Source organism: Colias eurytheme, chromosome 14, assembly GCF_061535395.1.
Source record: "Colias eurytheme isolate Ceu_HAF_F1 chromosome 14, ilColEury1 Martin Lab GWU primary, whole genome shotgun sequence".
Lineage (NCBI taxonomy): Eukaryota > Metazoa > Arthropoda > Insecta > Lepidoptera > Pieridae > Colias > Colias eurytheme.
This window is the reverse complement of record NC_142993.1, coordinates 3,034,822-3,050,400: the sequence shown is the minus strand read 5'-3', so window position 1 is coordinate 3,050,400 and position 15,579 is coordinate 3,034,822. Positions and strand designations below refer to the sequence as shown.

At 31.8% G+C, this 15,579-nt stretch overlaps 1 protein-coding gene across 1 annotated transcript; it reads right to left on the bottom strand.

Annotated features, from left to right (window-relative positions):
* Positions 1 to 727: 727 nt before the first annotated feature.
* Positions 728 to 15,086, bottom strand: LOC149902751 (uncharacterized). Its single transcript, XM_090109618.1, has 5 exons — positions 14,917 to 15,086; positions 4,998 to 5,101; positions 4,801 to 4,917; positions 3,314 to 3,543; positions 728 to 3,220 (listed from the first exon to the last, which is right to left on the bottom strand). The coding sequence occupies exons 2-5, from the start codon at positions 5,097 to 5,099 to the stop codon at positions 2,827 to 2,829; spliced, it is 843 nt and encodes a 280-aa protein (XP_089965744.1). The 5' UTR covers positions 5,100 to 5,101; positions 14,917 to 15,086; the 3' UTR covers positions 728 to 2,826.
* Between the last annotated feature and the right edge of the window lie 493 nt (positions 15,087 to 15,579).

The window sequence follows — 15,579 nt, the reverse complement described above, 5'->3', positions numbered from 1 at the left end:
AAAAAATATGAATAAACTTATCAATTAAAACCAATCAATGTAACAAAAAAAAATGGTTAGAGACGATTGACTCTATAGGTATATATATAATATCGCACTGATTACTAAAATAAAAACATATTTTAAAAAATCCCTCTGCTGTAGGGATGCATTTAAAATGCACGTGTAGAACACCCACGTGTCAATTTCTAAAACTTTTAATTTTATTAAATGATGAACTAGGTAAGTGAACTTTCGTGAAAAATTGAAATAATTCTGAAAACGTAACTGTAAATAATATCTTGGATATGAATTTATTTATTATCTAAGAAAATAGTGCGTTAGAGCATATTTGGGCGCATATTTTCCAGTTTTTATTTTTGGAAAAGCATTTCCGGATACCGAGAATTATTTTTTAATTTTCGTTTTAATTTTTTTTTCTCATTAAAAGCTCAAAAGTGCGACTTAGCACTAGCACAGAATATTTTATAGTAGCTAAAGCTAACACTAGTATAGATTTCTTGCTCGTAATAAGGCCTATCACTCATAAAAAATCACAATGCACTATTGCGGTGATTATTAAAATTAAAAACTTCTTATATAATTTACTACATACCTATAGAACAATAATAGATTATGTTTAAATACCTACTTATTTAAATGGTCATACTAGTATCAACATTAACATAGATATTATCAAAATTAAAGGGCTATAAATAAAAGGCATGCAACATTTGTAGTTAATCTCTTTATTTTTGTAATTACCTTTGTAAGGTAGGTAATGAATTATACAGATCGGTCACTACATACTGAAGTAGCGCGTAGGTTTGTAACATGCCATTATTACAATATTCCGCAGACATCAACTGTTTTAAGGACGGAAATATGTCCTTTGCATTTTATTTATCATAGGAGCTAGAGAAAATATTCAGAAAAAGGTACCTACAATTAACAATAAGTATTTGAAGAAATTTGACCTACTTACGTAATTTGCAGAAAGTAGGAAATTGGAATAAAGCCTTCAGCATGATTGCAAATTGATGACTGTTTATGAGAAAACAACAGGAGGAATTAATTTTATTCCAGTATTATTTCTATAACAAATACCATGAAATTGTATTGCGTATGTAGATATTGAAGCACGTTTAGGTATATGTACCTAAATTGGTTTTTGTCTACAATTTATATGTATCTATGTTTGGTTTTAAAATTAGATAATTTATCGTGATTACCATAAGCTTGTGGAATATTTATCTGGCAAGTTTGTGCCACAGGAGGTTTTATTATTTTTATAGTTGTAACCTGTGGTTGTAACATTGTCCATTATTTGAAAAATAAGCATTGACACAATTTTAAAGTGGAAGCTCTGGGAATTATTGAGCAAAATTTAAAATTAGCATTGCCAGTTAAAGATATTTTAATGAGCAATGCTGTGCCTGTGTTATAGTGAGGGGAGCTGAAATATACAATTATTTATATCTTACACAACAATCTCCTTCATGATACCATTCCCATTTATGTTCTTGTTGATATTTAAACATTCCTTTAGGAAGACCTAAATAAATATCAAATATTAATCAAATGATTACATTTATACAAAGCATAAGTTACAAGTAAATAAACGCGGTTATAGGTACTAACAATAAAACAAGGCTACAACTTATACCAGACCAACGTAGGTTTTTCTATAGCCATTTTCGAATATCATATAGAAAATTTACGAAGCCTACAATTTAAATACATATTTGTAAAAAAGTTGGTTTCCCATATTAAAATCCCTACCTACCTAGTTTTTGTATCAAACCTCATTGATAATTTATTAAATTTAACAAAGTAATTTGTTTGTAGAAATGCTGTATTTATAGCTACAAAATATAATAAAATGAATACAATAGACAAAATTGAATTTTGTCGCACTGATTGCTAAACAATACAATAAATACCCTACACTTAAATCTTTATAAATGCAATATAGCGTCAAAAATAAATACAATAGGTACATAAAATTATAAATATTACTTCCCATTTATAATGCTATCAAAATCTATCAAGTCCTACAGTCAAAATAGACGTTATATATTTCCAAATCCAGGTTTACATTTTGTTATACAAAACTGTCGAGCCTTCAAATGTTACCGTTATAGTTTACATTATTTAATTGAAAATAACAATGTGATGGTGCATTTAATGTATTTGAACAATTGTGCATCTCGAGTGTAGACGGTCACTATCATCTCATGGTCTAATATCACACTTATTAATTGATTCCTACTCCAACCATTACACCTACACGATCGAAACTGGTCCGTATTTTCAACAGCATGAGATAGAATAGTGCCGCTCGATCAACGAGTGTTTATAAGCATTCATCTATATATGAATTTAATTCTAACCGTGTCAAGAATAAAAAACTTCTGATCAAAACCTTTCACAACTATCAAAAAATGTAATGGCAGTAATTTGGAAAAACGCAGTATACCGATTTCAAGTCAATCTATCTAAGTCAAGCATAAAACTTATTTTAAACCGAGTTTTTTGATTTTCAATTCTTGACATGTTAGTACCGTTGATTGGCTCATGCTAAAACGCAATGAACGGCTGCTGCTCTCGTATCCGTGAATTAATTAAAACAATACATCACTATTTACGTCACAATTCGTTGTCCTATAAAAAAAGAAATAACGTTTAAACGCATGATTTATTTGAATTTCAATTTAGAGATCGACAGCAACAGCCGCTCCAATCTTAAAGCTACTACTAAATTTTCTAACGATCAAAGATCGCAAGCTATTTGATTTATTCAAAAGTCTTAAAAAAATAAAATCTGCTAGTGTTCAACTTCAACGTCTAGCGCGGACGCAGGACAGCGCGCACCGTTCGGAAACGTTTCTCGAAGCCAAGTTTCGAATAGAGAGAACGGGACGCGTCGTTTTCCGGACGAATGACAACAAACGGTTTGTATCCACGTGCGGCGACTTCTTTGGTGAGGCGCCTCGCCAAGTAAATCCCGTAGCCTTTCCTGCGAAATTCGGGCCGGGTTTGCATCGAGAACATCGCGCCGTAGTATGATTGTACCATCCACGCGGCTAGTTGTCCCTCTACGAATATCCCGTAGGCGGGCAGTTCGGCTACGAGTTTCTCGAACACCTCGCGGCATTCGATATCGCTTGCTGGATACAAGTCGTGTACAGCTTGCATGTGTTCAGGCTGCAAGCGAACTAGCTCCACGTCCGGTGGCAGTCTATAAATGGTAAAAATTTAAATTAACAAACTGTTAATGATTGAAATGTAGTTACAATCAAAAAAATGTCATGCTATATTTTGTAATACTTACTGTTCATTGCTTTCCGTGGGAGGATTATCGCACACATAGACGTCGCCAGTAATCTTATCGTGGGCTTCATAGTATTTCTCGAAGCGTTCCACGATGGCTTCGTGAGTGAAGTTCAGGTACAAGGGTTTGGTGAGGTCGAGGAGTATGTCCTCTGTTGTCACCAGGTCGACCAGTTCCGCGCGGCTCGATGGACAGAATATGGTTACACTTTCATAGGGATGGCTGTTTGGCTGCAAAATCAAAAAATAATGAGGTAATCATAAAAAATGTGGAATGATTAAGAAATCTTTTCTTTTGCGAAGAAATTATATGTGTTTTGGAACGAACTTAAATTGTATAGCATCTTATCTTAAGCACATGATATAAAACTCAGTACCTACTTAGTTAAACAAATTTACTAAAAACTGCGAATATACTATATGCGGATTAGTAATTGATTAAAATAATGTACGTATACCTAATAAAAAAATCTGTTCCTATTATAATTTATAATTAAATGTGAAAGTCTTTCGATAAATACCTATGTCGTAACAAAAATGTAATATTTTTAATGAGGGCTTGGTATTTTAATATGAACTCCAATATTGTAGAGCAGTCTTTTATATTTTCCGTATTATTAATTCATTTACCCTATTCGTCTAAAAGCATCCAAATGGTGGATATGATCTCCATACATTTGGTGACCTACTTCACATACTGCAATATGAAACACGTCATCCAAGCCATTATGAAGCAAAATTAAAAATGTAACATTTTCCCAGATCTCTTGGGGAGAGCACTCAGCACGACGCGACGACGCGACGACTCGACGACGCAACGTGACGGAAACGACACGGAAAAATATGATTAATTATAATAGTATTAAGCCGAATGGATACTTCATTTTCTGGTATTTTTTTATCATTTGTTTTTCTGTATTTCACAAGTTAAATGTAAAGTATGGTATTTCGTAAAAGCTTGAAGTAGGGAAATGTTAAAAATATTATAAATATAAAATTATGAGATATTAAATGAAAGTGGAGTAATGTCAGTATATAGTTAGGTAGACGATATATTCTCGTTTTATGTATAAATAATAATTAAAACAATATTTATTCATAGTATCTATGTCTGAAATCAATTTAACTCTACATTTTCAATGTCAACTTTTTAATTTAAATTACTCGAAAATCGATTATTTGAACAGTCAAGTATACTAATTAATCATAATATTATTATTGCTTGTAATAAAATTGTGTTTCAAAAAGCAGGCTATGACATTTAAGGTCTTTCCACGTGTAGAGCTAGCTAAAACAAGCGATCAAAGATTCCATTACTGCACTACATCCTTATGCACAAAGGAAAACCTGGTACCAGACACGTTTTCACAAAGGCAAAGCTGGCATAGAGGGGTACCTATATACGCTGTAGTAATATTTTATCTATGGACGCTTGTTATAATAAGGCAATTAAATACTTTGTATTCACAGATAATAAAATATTCTTACCGTACTAGTACAACCAGGAAAGTGTAAGCAGATTGGGTCCTCCGGCCAATTCTTCGCTACATAAAAATGGAAGTCCCACACCTTATTGTTGAGATATGTTTGAATCGTCTGATGAAACTAAAATCATAGAATGAATTAAAAATGAGAAATCAAATATTTGTACAGTATAAAAATATATTTATTTAAATTTAACGTACCTTGAGAGATTCAGGCATATACTGCACTAAAAAATCGGCCACCGCTGGGAGCTCGTCTTTTGTTACCAATCGGAAGTTTTTCCCCTCAGGCACGATTTCCATCTCTGAAACAAACACGCGACATAATTTATTTGGTCACGAAATAATTTAAGCCTCATTAAAGGAATTTAGGAAAACATTTCGAAATATTTTTGTGGCAATTAAGTAAGCAATGAGAATTTGTACAAAAGCCCTTTTTAAGAGGCGAATTTAGCACTATAAAATAAATAATTTTGAATAATAATATAGGTAGGCATTTTTGGTAATAGGTATATGTGTTATAAACTTCTTTGAAAAATAATTGTAGTCAATAATTTCGAAATATATGGTTACGTATTATAAATATAAAGTTTTCAGTTAGATGTTATTTTTTTTGTTAGTAGTTTAACATAAACAATAAACATAATGTGAAATATTTACTATTTATTAAATAAAATATTTTAAAATTTAATTCAAATAAGTCTAACTCAACGGATGGACTTTGTAAGAATGCCCGCTAGCATTGAATGTATGTCACAAATAAATTATTGAATGAAAATAATCGATACAGGAAAAGTTGCAATAGGTTGGCTATTAAAAATCATCTATGTTAGTATCATAATGTACAAGAAAGACGTTCGAATAGACGTGGTCAACTTTTAAGGGAAATCTTTATACGGATGAACGGATACTAGACCAATAACAGTTTTCACTGCATGTGTATTTATTTCAGTAATTAACATATATGTGTTATTTTATTACAATTATATCATTTTTAAGGACTTTATCAATCTAAATATTATTGTAGTTTTAGTAACTAAAGTATTTTGAAATCTAGATTAAAGGTTTTTTCATGTTATAGGCAGGCAAACGAGCGGACGCACTGCCTGGTGGTAAGCAGGTTGCGTCGCCCATAGACCATAACAGATAATACAAGGTTTAAAATAGTTTAAAATTCGGCACATCTAATTACCTAATAATAAGGTTTCGCCTACAGCGATGTAGAAGTTCACATTAATGAAACGATTAGATCCATTGATAAAAAGCAAGGGTTTATCAAGAAGCTCTATAAAGTACGCACTCCGTAGTCAACATTATGTTTTCCGGTTACAACCGGTAGCTCGAAGGATCGCCGACACCCCAGTTCACAAATTGCATTAATTGCCACTGCATCGTGGGTCAAGGTCCGAATGTTTTGCGGCATGCGAGTGTGCGATCGATGGAAACGCTCCTCCGCTCCTACATTTATGTTGCAACATTGATGTATACGTTGTATATTGTAAGATGTGTTGCAACAACGTAGACAATGTTGTTTATAACGTTTTCTCAAGCTTTAAATGTTATGTTGCGTTTTGCTATCCTTTGAGAACATTATTTCTTAATACGTAATTTTTTCAACTTATCTTTGTTGAATAGCATTTCTCTAAAAATACTTGAACAACGAAACAGAATTTAAGCTTTTTAAAATTTAAGCGTTACAGTAATACTTTGAATTAAAAAAATGATCTAAAACTTTTCTTTATTAAATTGATTTATTTTCATACATTATTAAAGATTGAAATTTTGTATGTTTTCCTTATAAACTTGCAGTAGAAATAGAAATGTTACATACTTTGAAGTTATGCTTCATTTTTAAGGCGATTTGTTATTGTACTGAAACAATGCGGAAAGAGCAGAGTTGCAACTAAAGAAAACATCATATATTATTTGAAATCAGTTTCAAAACACTGGTAAGTCGTAGTACCAAATTTCAAGTCCAAACCCCCAATTAAGGAAGATTTATTTTTGTTTCTATATAAATATTTTTTTAAAACATATAAAAATACCTATAGAAAATTTCATAAACTTTCTAGCTATTGAAGATAAGTAATGCTATTTAAAGATGCGCATTTGAATAAGTAGCAAATGCTCTATAGCATTATGGTTAAAGTATGTGCGGATCAATAACAAGACAGTAAGATTATATTACTAATGCCCTGTAAGCTTATTATCTATATTCTCAAAAGTAACCACTTGCTGATATTCGAGTTTTCTTACGACTGTTTTTATAGTATAATGTTTGAAATGTAGGTTAATAGTATCGAAATTTTAGATATGTTTAATTTATTCTCAGTTTATTCGAAAGTACAGTGCAATGTTGGGGTAAAGCTTTATTATTTGCTTCAGTTTAATTGTGTCGACTTAGAATATAATGAATAACAAACACAGAAAAATAAATAATTGCCATAAAATAAAAAATAAGTTAAGTGTCACAAACTACGTAAGATAAAAAGAAACATCATTGTGTAGAACAAAAGACTCGTAGATCCCTGCATTGGCGTGAAGCCAAACTCGAGACTTCGTTATTTACTCTTTCTTTTAATTTTCTCACTCCTAGTTTTGAATTGTTAGCAATTTTTCAAGGGCTACTTAACTACAAGGTTAAAGACGATACTGTTGAGCTAAACAGATTAAATAGACGCTAAGATCTACATTTGCAGAGAATGAACTGGAGAACCTTATTGGAAAGTTGGATTATGATAAAATCTTTTCGAGTATGGTGTTTTTCGAACACGTTTAGTTAGTACCTAAAACACCATAATTTGAATCCATAGAAGGATAATTTTATGGTAATGGGAAAAAGTGAACGTAATTTTGGAGATTACCAGCAGAAATTTTATTTTTACATCTTCTTATCACGCAACCCTTAGGTATACCAAAGTTTTATCACTTATTTATTAATTGTAGAGATTCAACTAAATTCTGTATACTCTAAAATTTCCAAGACCGTTTTGAAAATGTTACAAATTATCTATACAATGTATTCTTAGACATACCTACATAAACTGTAATTTAGCACCTCCGAAATATCTTGACCTTATTCTGTTCGCAAAGCGTCTTACCTTTCCCTTTATAATTTAGGCTAATAGCATTTTCAAATATCCGATTAGAATTGGATATTAGCTTCATAATATGTATTCTCAAACTCTACAATAAAATTGGATAACAACTCAGATTGCATTAAATGCACTACGTAGCTTAGTGCTACGTAATTCCATGCGTTTTCGTAGCCGCAATTAGGTATATTTATAATTATTGTTAAATCAAATAAAAAAATTAGAAATATCATAATTTTGAATAAATTAATAAATACTCATATTATTTAATTAAAAATCCATCCCCTTCCCATTAAATATTTTGATGTACAACCTAACCCTACATAAATTCAGATACGCATGAAACATAAACGCGGTTCATTAAAATACATGAAAACTATTCAAAGACATTCGAAACGGTCGGCCGCTCATTACGCTGTGTTTTCTCATTAAATATCCACCAGAGCGTATATAAATTGCGTAAAATAAACTCTTGGAAACCTGCGCGCCCTACAGTCTGGAAAATCTCTGCAGTGGCTAAATCGATCACGTTTTTATACAACGTATCTGCAGTGATGAATATTTATTTGTGGATAACGGTGCTGCGAGAAATCTATGTATTTACATTTACGGTCAGATGCGTTTTCATTTGTTGCAAAATGGAGGCAGCGCTTAGCGCTACGGTTCTAGAGGTTTTTAATTAGCGGCTTGTAATGAAATGATAAACATTCGCGTCGCACATTTAAAAAGTATTTTTACTTTTTCGATGTCTCTTTACTTTGGATTTTTTAAATTTAAAAACTGTAGAGTGTTAAATGTACCCTACTTAAAATTTGAATAATTGTAGTATTGAATCATAACGAAGAAAACATGTACACGTTATACTTAATAGTTGAAACAATAAATCCTGATATATATGTATGCACAAACATACAGCAGGTGAAATTGAATCAATTAATATTAACATTCTCATCATCCGCAGGTAAATGTGCAAATAATTATTTGAGGATCGAACTAGAGAAGGGCTGGAAGGGATTCATAATAGCGAAATTTGTTTGTTCTTCTATAGTTGTTATAGTGTTGAAATTGTACTGAACAGTGTTGAATTGTGTTAAATTGTGTTGAAATTGAATTGAACATTCTAAAAACTTGCAACAATTGATCACCGATCATCAATTGCATGTAACGATTACATTTCCAAAGCAAAACATAGTTGGACTGGCAAATGTCTATCACGTAAGTTTTCAAAGTTAAACAGCAATGCAGTAGTAAAATTTGGTGCATTTCGAATGAGCATTTAGTTGCTTGCAAAAGTTGAGCTCTATTTCGCGTATAAAATAAACATGTTTCATTTAGTATTTTGAATAGAATAAGTAGAAAATAGCGGCGGACTCAGTACTAGAATTGCAAAGAAAATAGGTTGAAAATAAAACTTTTAAAGCCACGTGTACCCACTTTAGAGCTTTTAAGGGTATTTTATTTTAAATAGGACGGAAAATGTAATGACCGCACGTGTTACTCATATTAATAAACGTCGTTTAGACCAAATGTACCTACAAATTATAAAATGCATTTCAAGTAAGTCATTAAATTATAGTCAAATCTACAGAGTACAGCTACGGTTCACTGTAGAACCGCCTCTGGCAAAGTATACCGCCATAAAAATTTGCATTGAATGGATGAAGTTTTGTTACAACGGATTTAAATTACTGAGTAAAAAAATTACGTATTGATGTACACAAAAAGGTTAGACACAATACAAAATTGTTTTTCTCTAACGTTAAACTTTTCGGTATTTAACTTTTTCATAATTTTGTAGCTTAAAGCAATGTACATAATTTCATATATACTGTTAATAATGAGAAAATTATTATAGTAATCTTATTTAAACTTAATTCCAAAATAAAAAAGTTTGTGAAAAAATTTTCCCGTAATGTTGCCGCCCCTGAAATTTTACCGCCCTAGGCACTACCTATAAATGCCCTGTAAATTTAACACTGGCACGAATATATGAAATTTAATTTAATGGACAGTCTCAGGTTTCGTTATGTGCCTCTTTTTCACAGTTTCTCATTTTAAAGCCGATTTCCTGAAATCGCGGGATGTTCATGTTCAAGACATAAATCCCGTGCAATAAGAAAGAGAGCCTAATTTATGTTTATTTTATGCTCAATTCTATCGATATTATTTTATTTGTTAATCTATAATTATTATTCCACATTTCCTATTAGTTGAATTTAACCAAAGATTCATCTCAATGGCAGAATCCGCCAATTTAACATGATCGTGGGATTTTCATTAAAAATAGAAAACCTTAATATTAAATATATTTTTGCAAAGTTATTTTCTTCTAAATCTTTTAAAGACGATATAAAATATATGAAACGCATAAACTTAATGGTTGTCTGTAAAGGTGTTTTAAACAATAGTATTTTATGCTAGAATACATCGGGATGATTGATGTTAGGAAGATATTTGAATTGAAACATGATGAAAAATGTTATATTAAAACCTTTATACTTATTATAATAATAAATTTAACCTAGAAATTATCGCGTGCGTAAAGCTTAGCGTGAAACGAAACCGAACGTGGTAGAGTTGAAATTAACATGCTAATCAGAAAATTTACCTAAAGTTCATATGATAATATGAGTTATTTCATGCAATATAATAGGATTTTAAATATGAACCATAATGTAAATAAATTATCGTTCGTTTTTGGTCTTAATATCATAATAAGCAACTCTATATTATATGGGTATAATTTAGGAAGTTAGTAGTATTAGAAAATTATAATATATTCTATATTCAATGGCCAATCTAAGATTGCAAATCTACTCTATTTTTTCATTCCATCTTATAATACGGAACTACATATAACAACAGTTATTTTCGAAACTATGAAATATCGAATTGAAATCCCCAATCGTTTTATTTTAACTCGATAGATATCAAAGAGTTAACCACAGACATATATTGAGTTAACCGTTAAACCTTGATTATAAAAATGTATTTATATCAAGAGCTCAGCTGAATTCGGGTATATTGTAGGGCGTGTTGGGTGGATCGTAGGTTTGTCCACGGCGTGACCGTCACCTTCACAGAAACACGAGACATTTCAGATCGAGTTTCAATCAACGTGACCGCGATTTGTTGGCCAATCTTGCCCTTGCTAAAGAATGCTTTACAAATCGAAAGAATGTTTTAGCCGCAGATTTTAATTAAATTTTAGAGAGAAATAAAGCTCTACAATTTTTGATCTGCTGTAGTACCAAACAATGTTTATTTCGTATAATCAATAAATTCTCGAAGAAGTGACGACATTACACACTACACAGATATATATTATATTTTAAATAATAATTTTGAATAATTTTTTACATTAAAATAATCTTCAAATACTTAAGCAATTCGTCTTGATAAGAGCGAGTTAAGCTAAACTTTGATCGTCAAACTGAGATAATATTATAATTTATGAAGTTACTTAAATTACCCACCGTAATTATTATTTAAGTTCAATGAGCAGGCATAAATTGGCGACCAAAGTGATGTAAGTAATCAAATAACTCTTTGATTGGTGGTATATTTCGTCCTACAATCGATATTAAATTTTTTAATTTTACTGATTTATATCTTTCTTTAACACTATTTAGATATAGAAACGCGTGAAACTCTATTCTCGTATTATAAGAAGTCAGGACTACATAATATTATATACCATAGCAAAATATAAAAGAAAATGTTAGGTATTAATAGGCAATGTAAAATTGTATTTTACATAAAAAATTATTGTAATTCTTAACATTTTATTGTAAATTTGTAGGTCTATGTTACATAAATAAGTAACTGAATGAATTACCAATTACATTACTACTACCTTGCAGCTATATGTTCCTTTTTATATTTTTCACAAGGATTAATATATGGTAGTATGGTAGTTTATAAATAGTGATTAATATAGACTTGTTTTCCCAACAAAGTTATATAAGATCGGTACAATGCAGGTATTATCTCCTAGCATCGTTACCTGTCATCTGCAACCGAAGGCTGTGACAGGCCTTTATTAACCATATTATTAATTTTCAGCGTTAAAGCTCCTGTACTGAATATAAATAATTAACTATACTAATATTATAAATGCGAAAGTAACTCTGTCTGTCTGTCTGTTACTCAATCACGCCTAAACTAATGAACCAATTTTCATGAAATTTGGTACGGAGATATTTTGATACCCGAGAAAGGACATAAGCTACTTTTTATCCCGGGAAAATGACGCAATCCCGGAAATCCCACGGGAACGGGAACTATGCGGGTTTTTCTTCTTCTCGGACTGCGCAGGCGAAGCCGCGGGCGGGAGCCTAATTAACTATATGTAGATAATAAGTTTCAGCTTTAATTGAAGCGAACATTTATTTTTTGAAAGAAGAAAATTTTATAAATTCGCGTCTATTATAGGAAATATCAATTTTTTTTGCTAAAATTTGAAGTCTTAATTGGTAGGGATTTGAAATGTGTTTTTGGCACAGTGGACAGCTACTATGCCTAGTGTACATTTAAACGCAGTCGCGGGTAGAAAGCTAGTTCAGTTCTTTAAAAACGAACTTTTTTACAGGAGCCAAAATGTTTAGATTAAGCAATTTAGACTCATTTTAATTCATTGACAAGATTATAACACAACTTAGGTATTAATTATTACTAAATTCATGAATAACTTTTTTTTTTCAATAGACTCGTTCTTATATTATACTTTATGCTTAATATCTTGGAAATACGGATCAAAGGTACCTACTTATTACGAATTTATAAATGAATACATATCATATAACAAAATTGTTAATCCACCAAAATTATTTTCATTGCAGATACTCGGAGTCGGACCTCACATGAGGATTAAGGTCATAATACACATCGTTGGATAGCAGTTTTCAGATAACTTATAGCTAGAAATTAAATAGGGGGTTGATTTACTTTGAATAAGCTTTCCTCTCATTTATATAAATCAATTATGAAATTGCATTAAAATTTACGGATTATTTACGTAGGTAAGAAGACGGGGAACTTTCTTCTTAATTTATCCCATACGGCGAAAAACGCAGCTTCGAATTCCACCGCATGATTCTATTTTCTGTATTATAAAAAAATCAATATTTATTAGTATTTATATGCTAAAATTAAGAATAGAGCTTTCGAACTGGTAACTTATTGTCGTTTGATTTAACAATTCGAAAGGGCTTTTAAATGAAACCTAGTGGAATAAATAAATTTTTGTGTTTGAAGGTTTGGCGTTAGATGGTGTAGAAAAAAATGCTTACCCTTTCTACTATAGAGAGGATTAAATAGAAATAACATTACAATGTTTCATCTACAGGCTTGATAAGTTATCATGTAAATGTATTTACATACTTCGAGTAGGTATATTAACTTTATTAATGTTATGTATAGAAATGAATGGGTAAAGTTTGAAATCACTTTGAAGTAACGAATCTTGTCTTCAGATAATATCAAATTCTACCGCAACAGTATGCAGCTCAAGTTAATGTTCAGTTTTAATTACATGCATCCGTTAATAAATTGCATAATTTTAGTTTACTACTATAAAATGTAAAACAAGTGCGAGATATCATGCATCTGTTTTAATAATTAAACAGTCAAAAAGAAACAAGTTGAAACTAACAAGAGAAAGAAATAGTCACATGAGTCCATTATGTTTTAAAATTTGCTTTTTTTGTTTTTGTTAATTTTCTATATAATAAGTAATCTAACGTTGCATATTAACAAAACCCATTACCTACTTTTGAAATAAAAATAAAAAATCATTTTTGCCCCCAAAAACCAACTTCTTTAAGATGCTACAGATAGTTCAGAAACCGAGACGTAGAGCTAGTAAGCCTTAAATGCGTTCTAAATTCTTGAAATTATTATTAAATTAAAAGATTCAGAAACGCAGGAAAGGAAAGTAGAAGATCAGTAAGTAGTAGTAAGATTGCGTCATATGCAGACAAAACTTCAACCTAAATAGTATGAAGGTACCGCAGTTAAACTGGCTTAGTAATAGGTTTAGCCTGAATACAAGGTGATAAAAACAATATTAAAATCGGCAGATAAATATGCTTTTACGTGATTGAATGCTTTTTAAAACCACATGTATTCTGAAACGGCCAAGAAGTTGTCTAACTTGGTAGTGTTGGTAGAAAATAAAATTAACACATAATATGGTAATACGTTTTCTTCAAAAAGTAAATAAGTTTTCTTCAAAAAGAAGCTCTGAAGAGTCTATCACTAGAATAATAAAAGCTTGCGCTAATATCAACAACAAAAGCTCACTATGACATTGGGTCACATTTAAGTTAAGATCAATAGAAATCTTGAATAGATGCCGACTCAACACTTCGATAGCCTACTTTTATTCTGAACAATACAAATAAAACGTCGTAGAAAATGGAAATATACCTTCCTATCAAGTAAGATTGAGATTATTAAATAATAATAATAATATTTTATAAAATTAAAAATGTTGTAAGTGGACTTCAACAATTAAATGTTTATAGTAGGTATCTTGTTCTTTTTTATGGCGAATTCGCTCAACTACTTACTACGCTTACGGCATCGTTTAAAAGTTTTTCAGCAACGTCGTCGTAGGTATATATGACATAAAGGTAATTTTATATTCGCAATGTATGTGGCGTGATTATAAGTAGGCAGTTTGTGCGCATAATCAAAAACCATTTTGCGTACCTGCTATGTGCTCCCGTACCTACAATAAAAGAACGTGGGAGGTAAGCTCGTGCTTAATACCAAACAGCTTAACTTCTTAGTGATAAGTATAATGGATTATAAATATGGCTGTTGAATCGTTGGATCTCGCACAAAGGTGTAGCGCAAGTTTTACGGCATTGCCGGCGGGGATCTATGCGACAAAGAATGTTTGATTTAAGCCCTGCCATAATGCGGCTGCCCTGTATAGCTGCAATATGCTAGAGGGGATGAAATGTGGTTTTACGATTGTACTATTGAGCGGACATGTCAGGTGAAATAAAATGGTGTACCTTTGATCCGCCGTACTCCGTTTGCGAACGCCGGCGCTGGCTGTGCCCTCGCAGATGGTGTGGTCTTGTGAATGTGACGAAGCGCCTTGGAGGGCTCCTGGCCGCAAAGGGCCGGCGTTGCTTGGTGTAGCGGACCTTGGGTGCGCGTGTGCCTCAAGATCAGTTTGCCGGCGGAGTGGCGAGTGACAGCCGGGGACCGCGGGTTGCGCGCGCTACATCAGTACGCATGCGTCCTCGGCGATACCGCAAGCAATTTAACTAATCTACGCATTGTATTTACGCAGCTTTTACCCTTTGTATTTCGAGTTTTATACTTATTCAGTATTTATTTATATAAGCATTTAATGCGAACGAATCATTAGACCGTGCATCATAATGTCAATTAATCATTAAAAGTGTGGCAAAGAGATAATTAATATTTGTGTCGTTATAGGCCGATTAAGATGATATGTAGGTAATCAGCTGTTTGGGATTAGGTTAGATTATGTTGTATCGATCGTGCTACATACTTGACTAAGTGCTGTACATTTCATTGTTTTGGCTGCAGTCCAGAGACCGCATCTTACAGGCTTGTCCCTCAACGTATACGTACACTGCACTCAAAGCACAAAGTAGAACTTCTCATCATTAATTTGGAAGTCGTAATGGATTCATTTCAGAATT

Coding starts and splice junctions, on each gene's coding strand:
- LOC149902751 (XM_090109618.1), bottom strand. CDS start 5,099: ATGGAAATCGTGCCTGAGGGGAAAAACTTCCGATTGGTAACAAAAGAC. Junction 4,918..4,997: donor ATATGCCTGAATCTCTCAAG/GTACGTTAAATT, acceptor CTATGATTTTAG/TTTCATCAGACGATTCAAAC. Junction 3,544..4,800: donor TTCCTGGTTGTACTAGTACG/GTAAGAATATTT, acceptor TTGATTTTGCAG/CCAAACAGCCATCCCTATGA.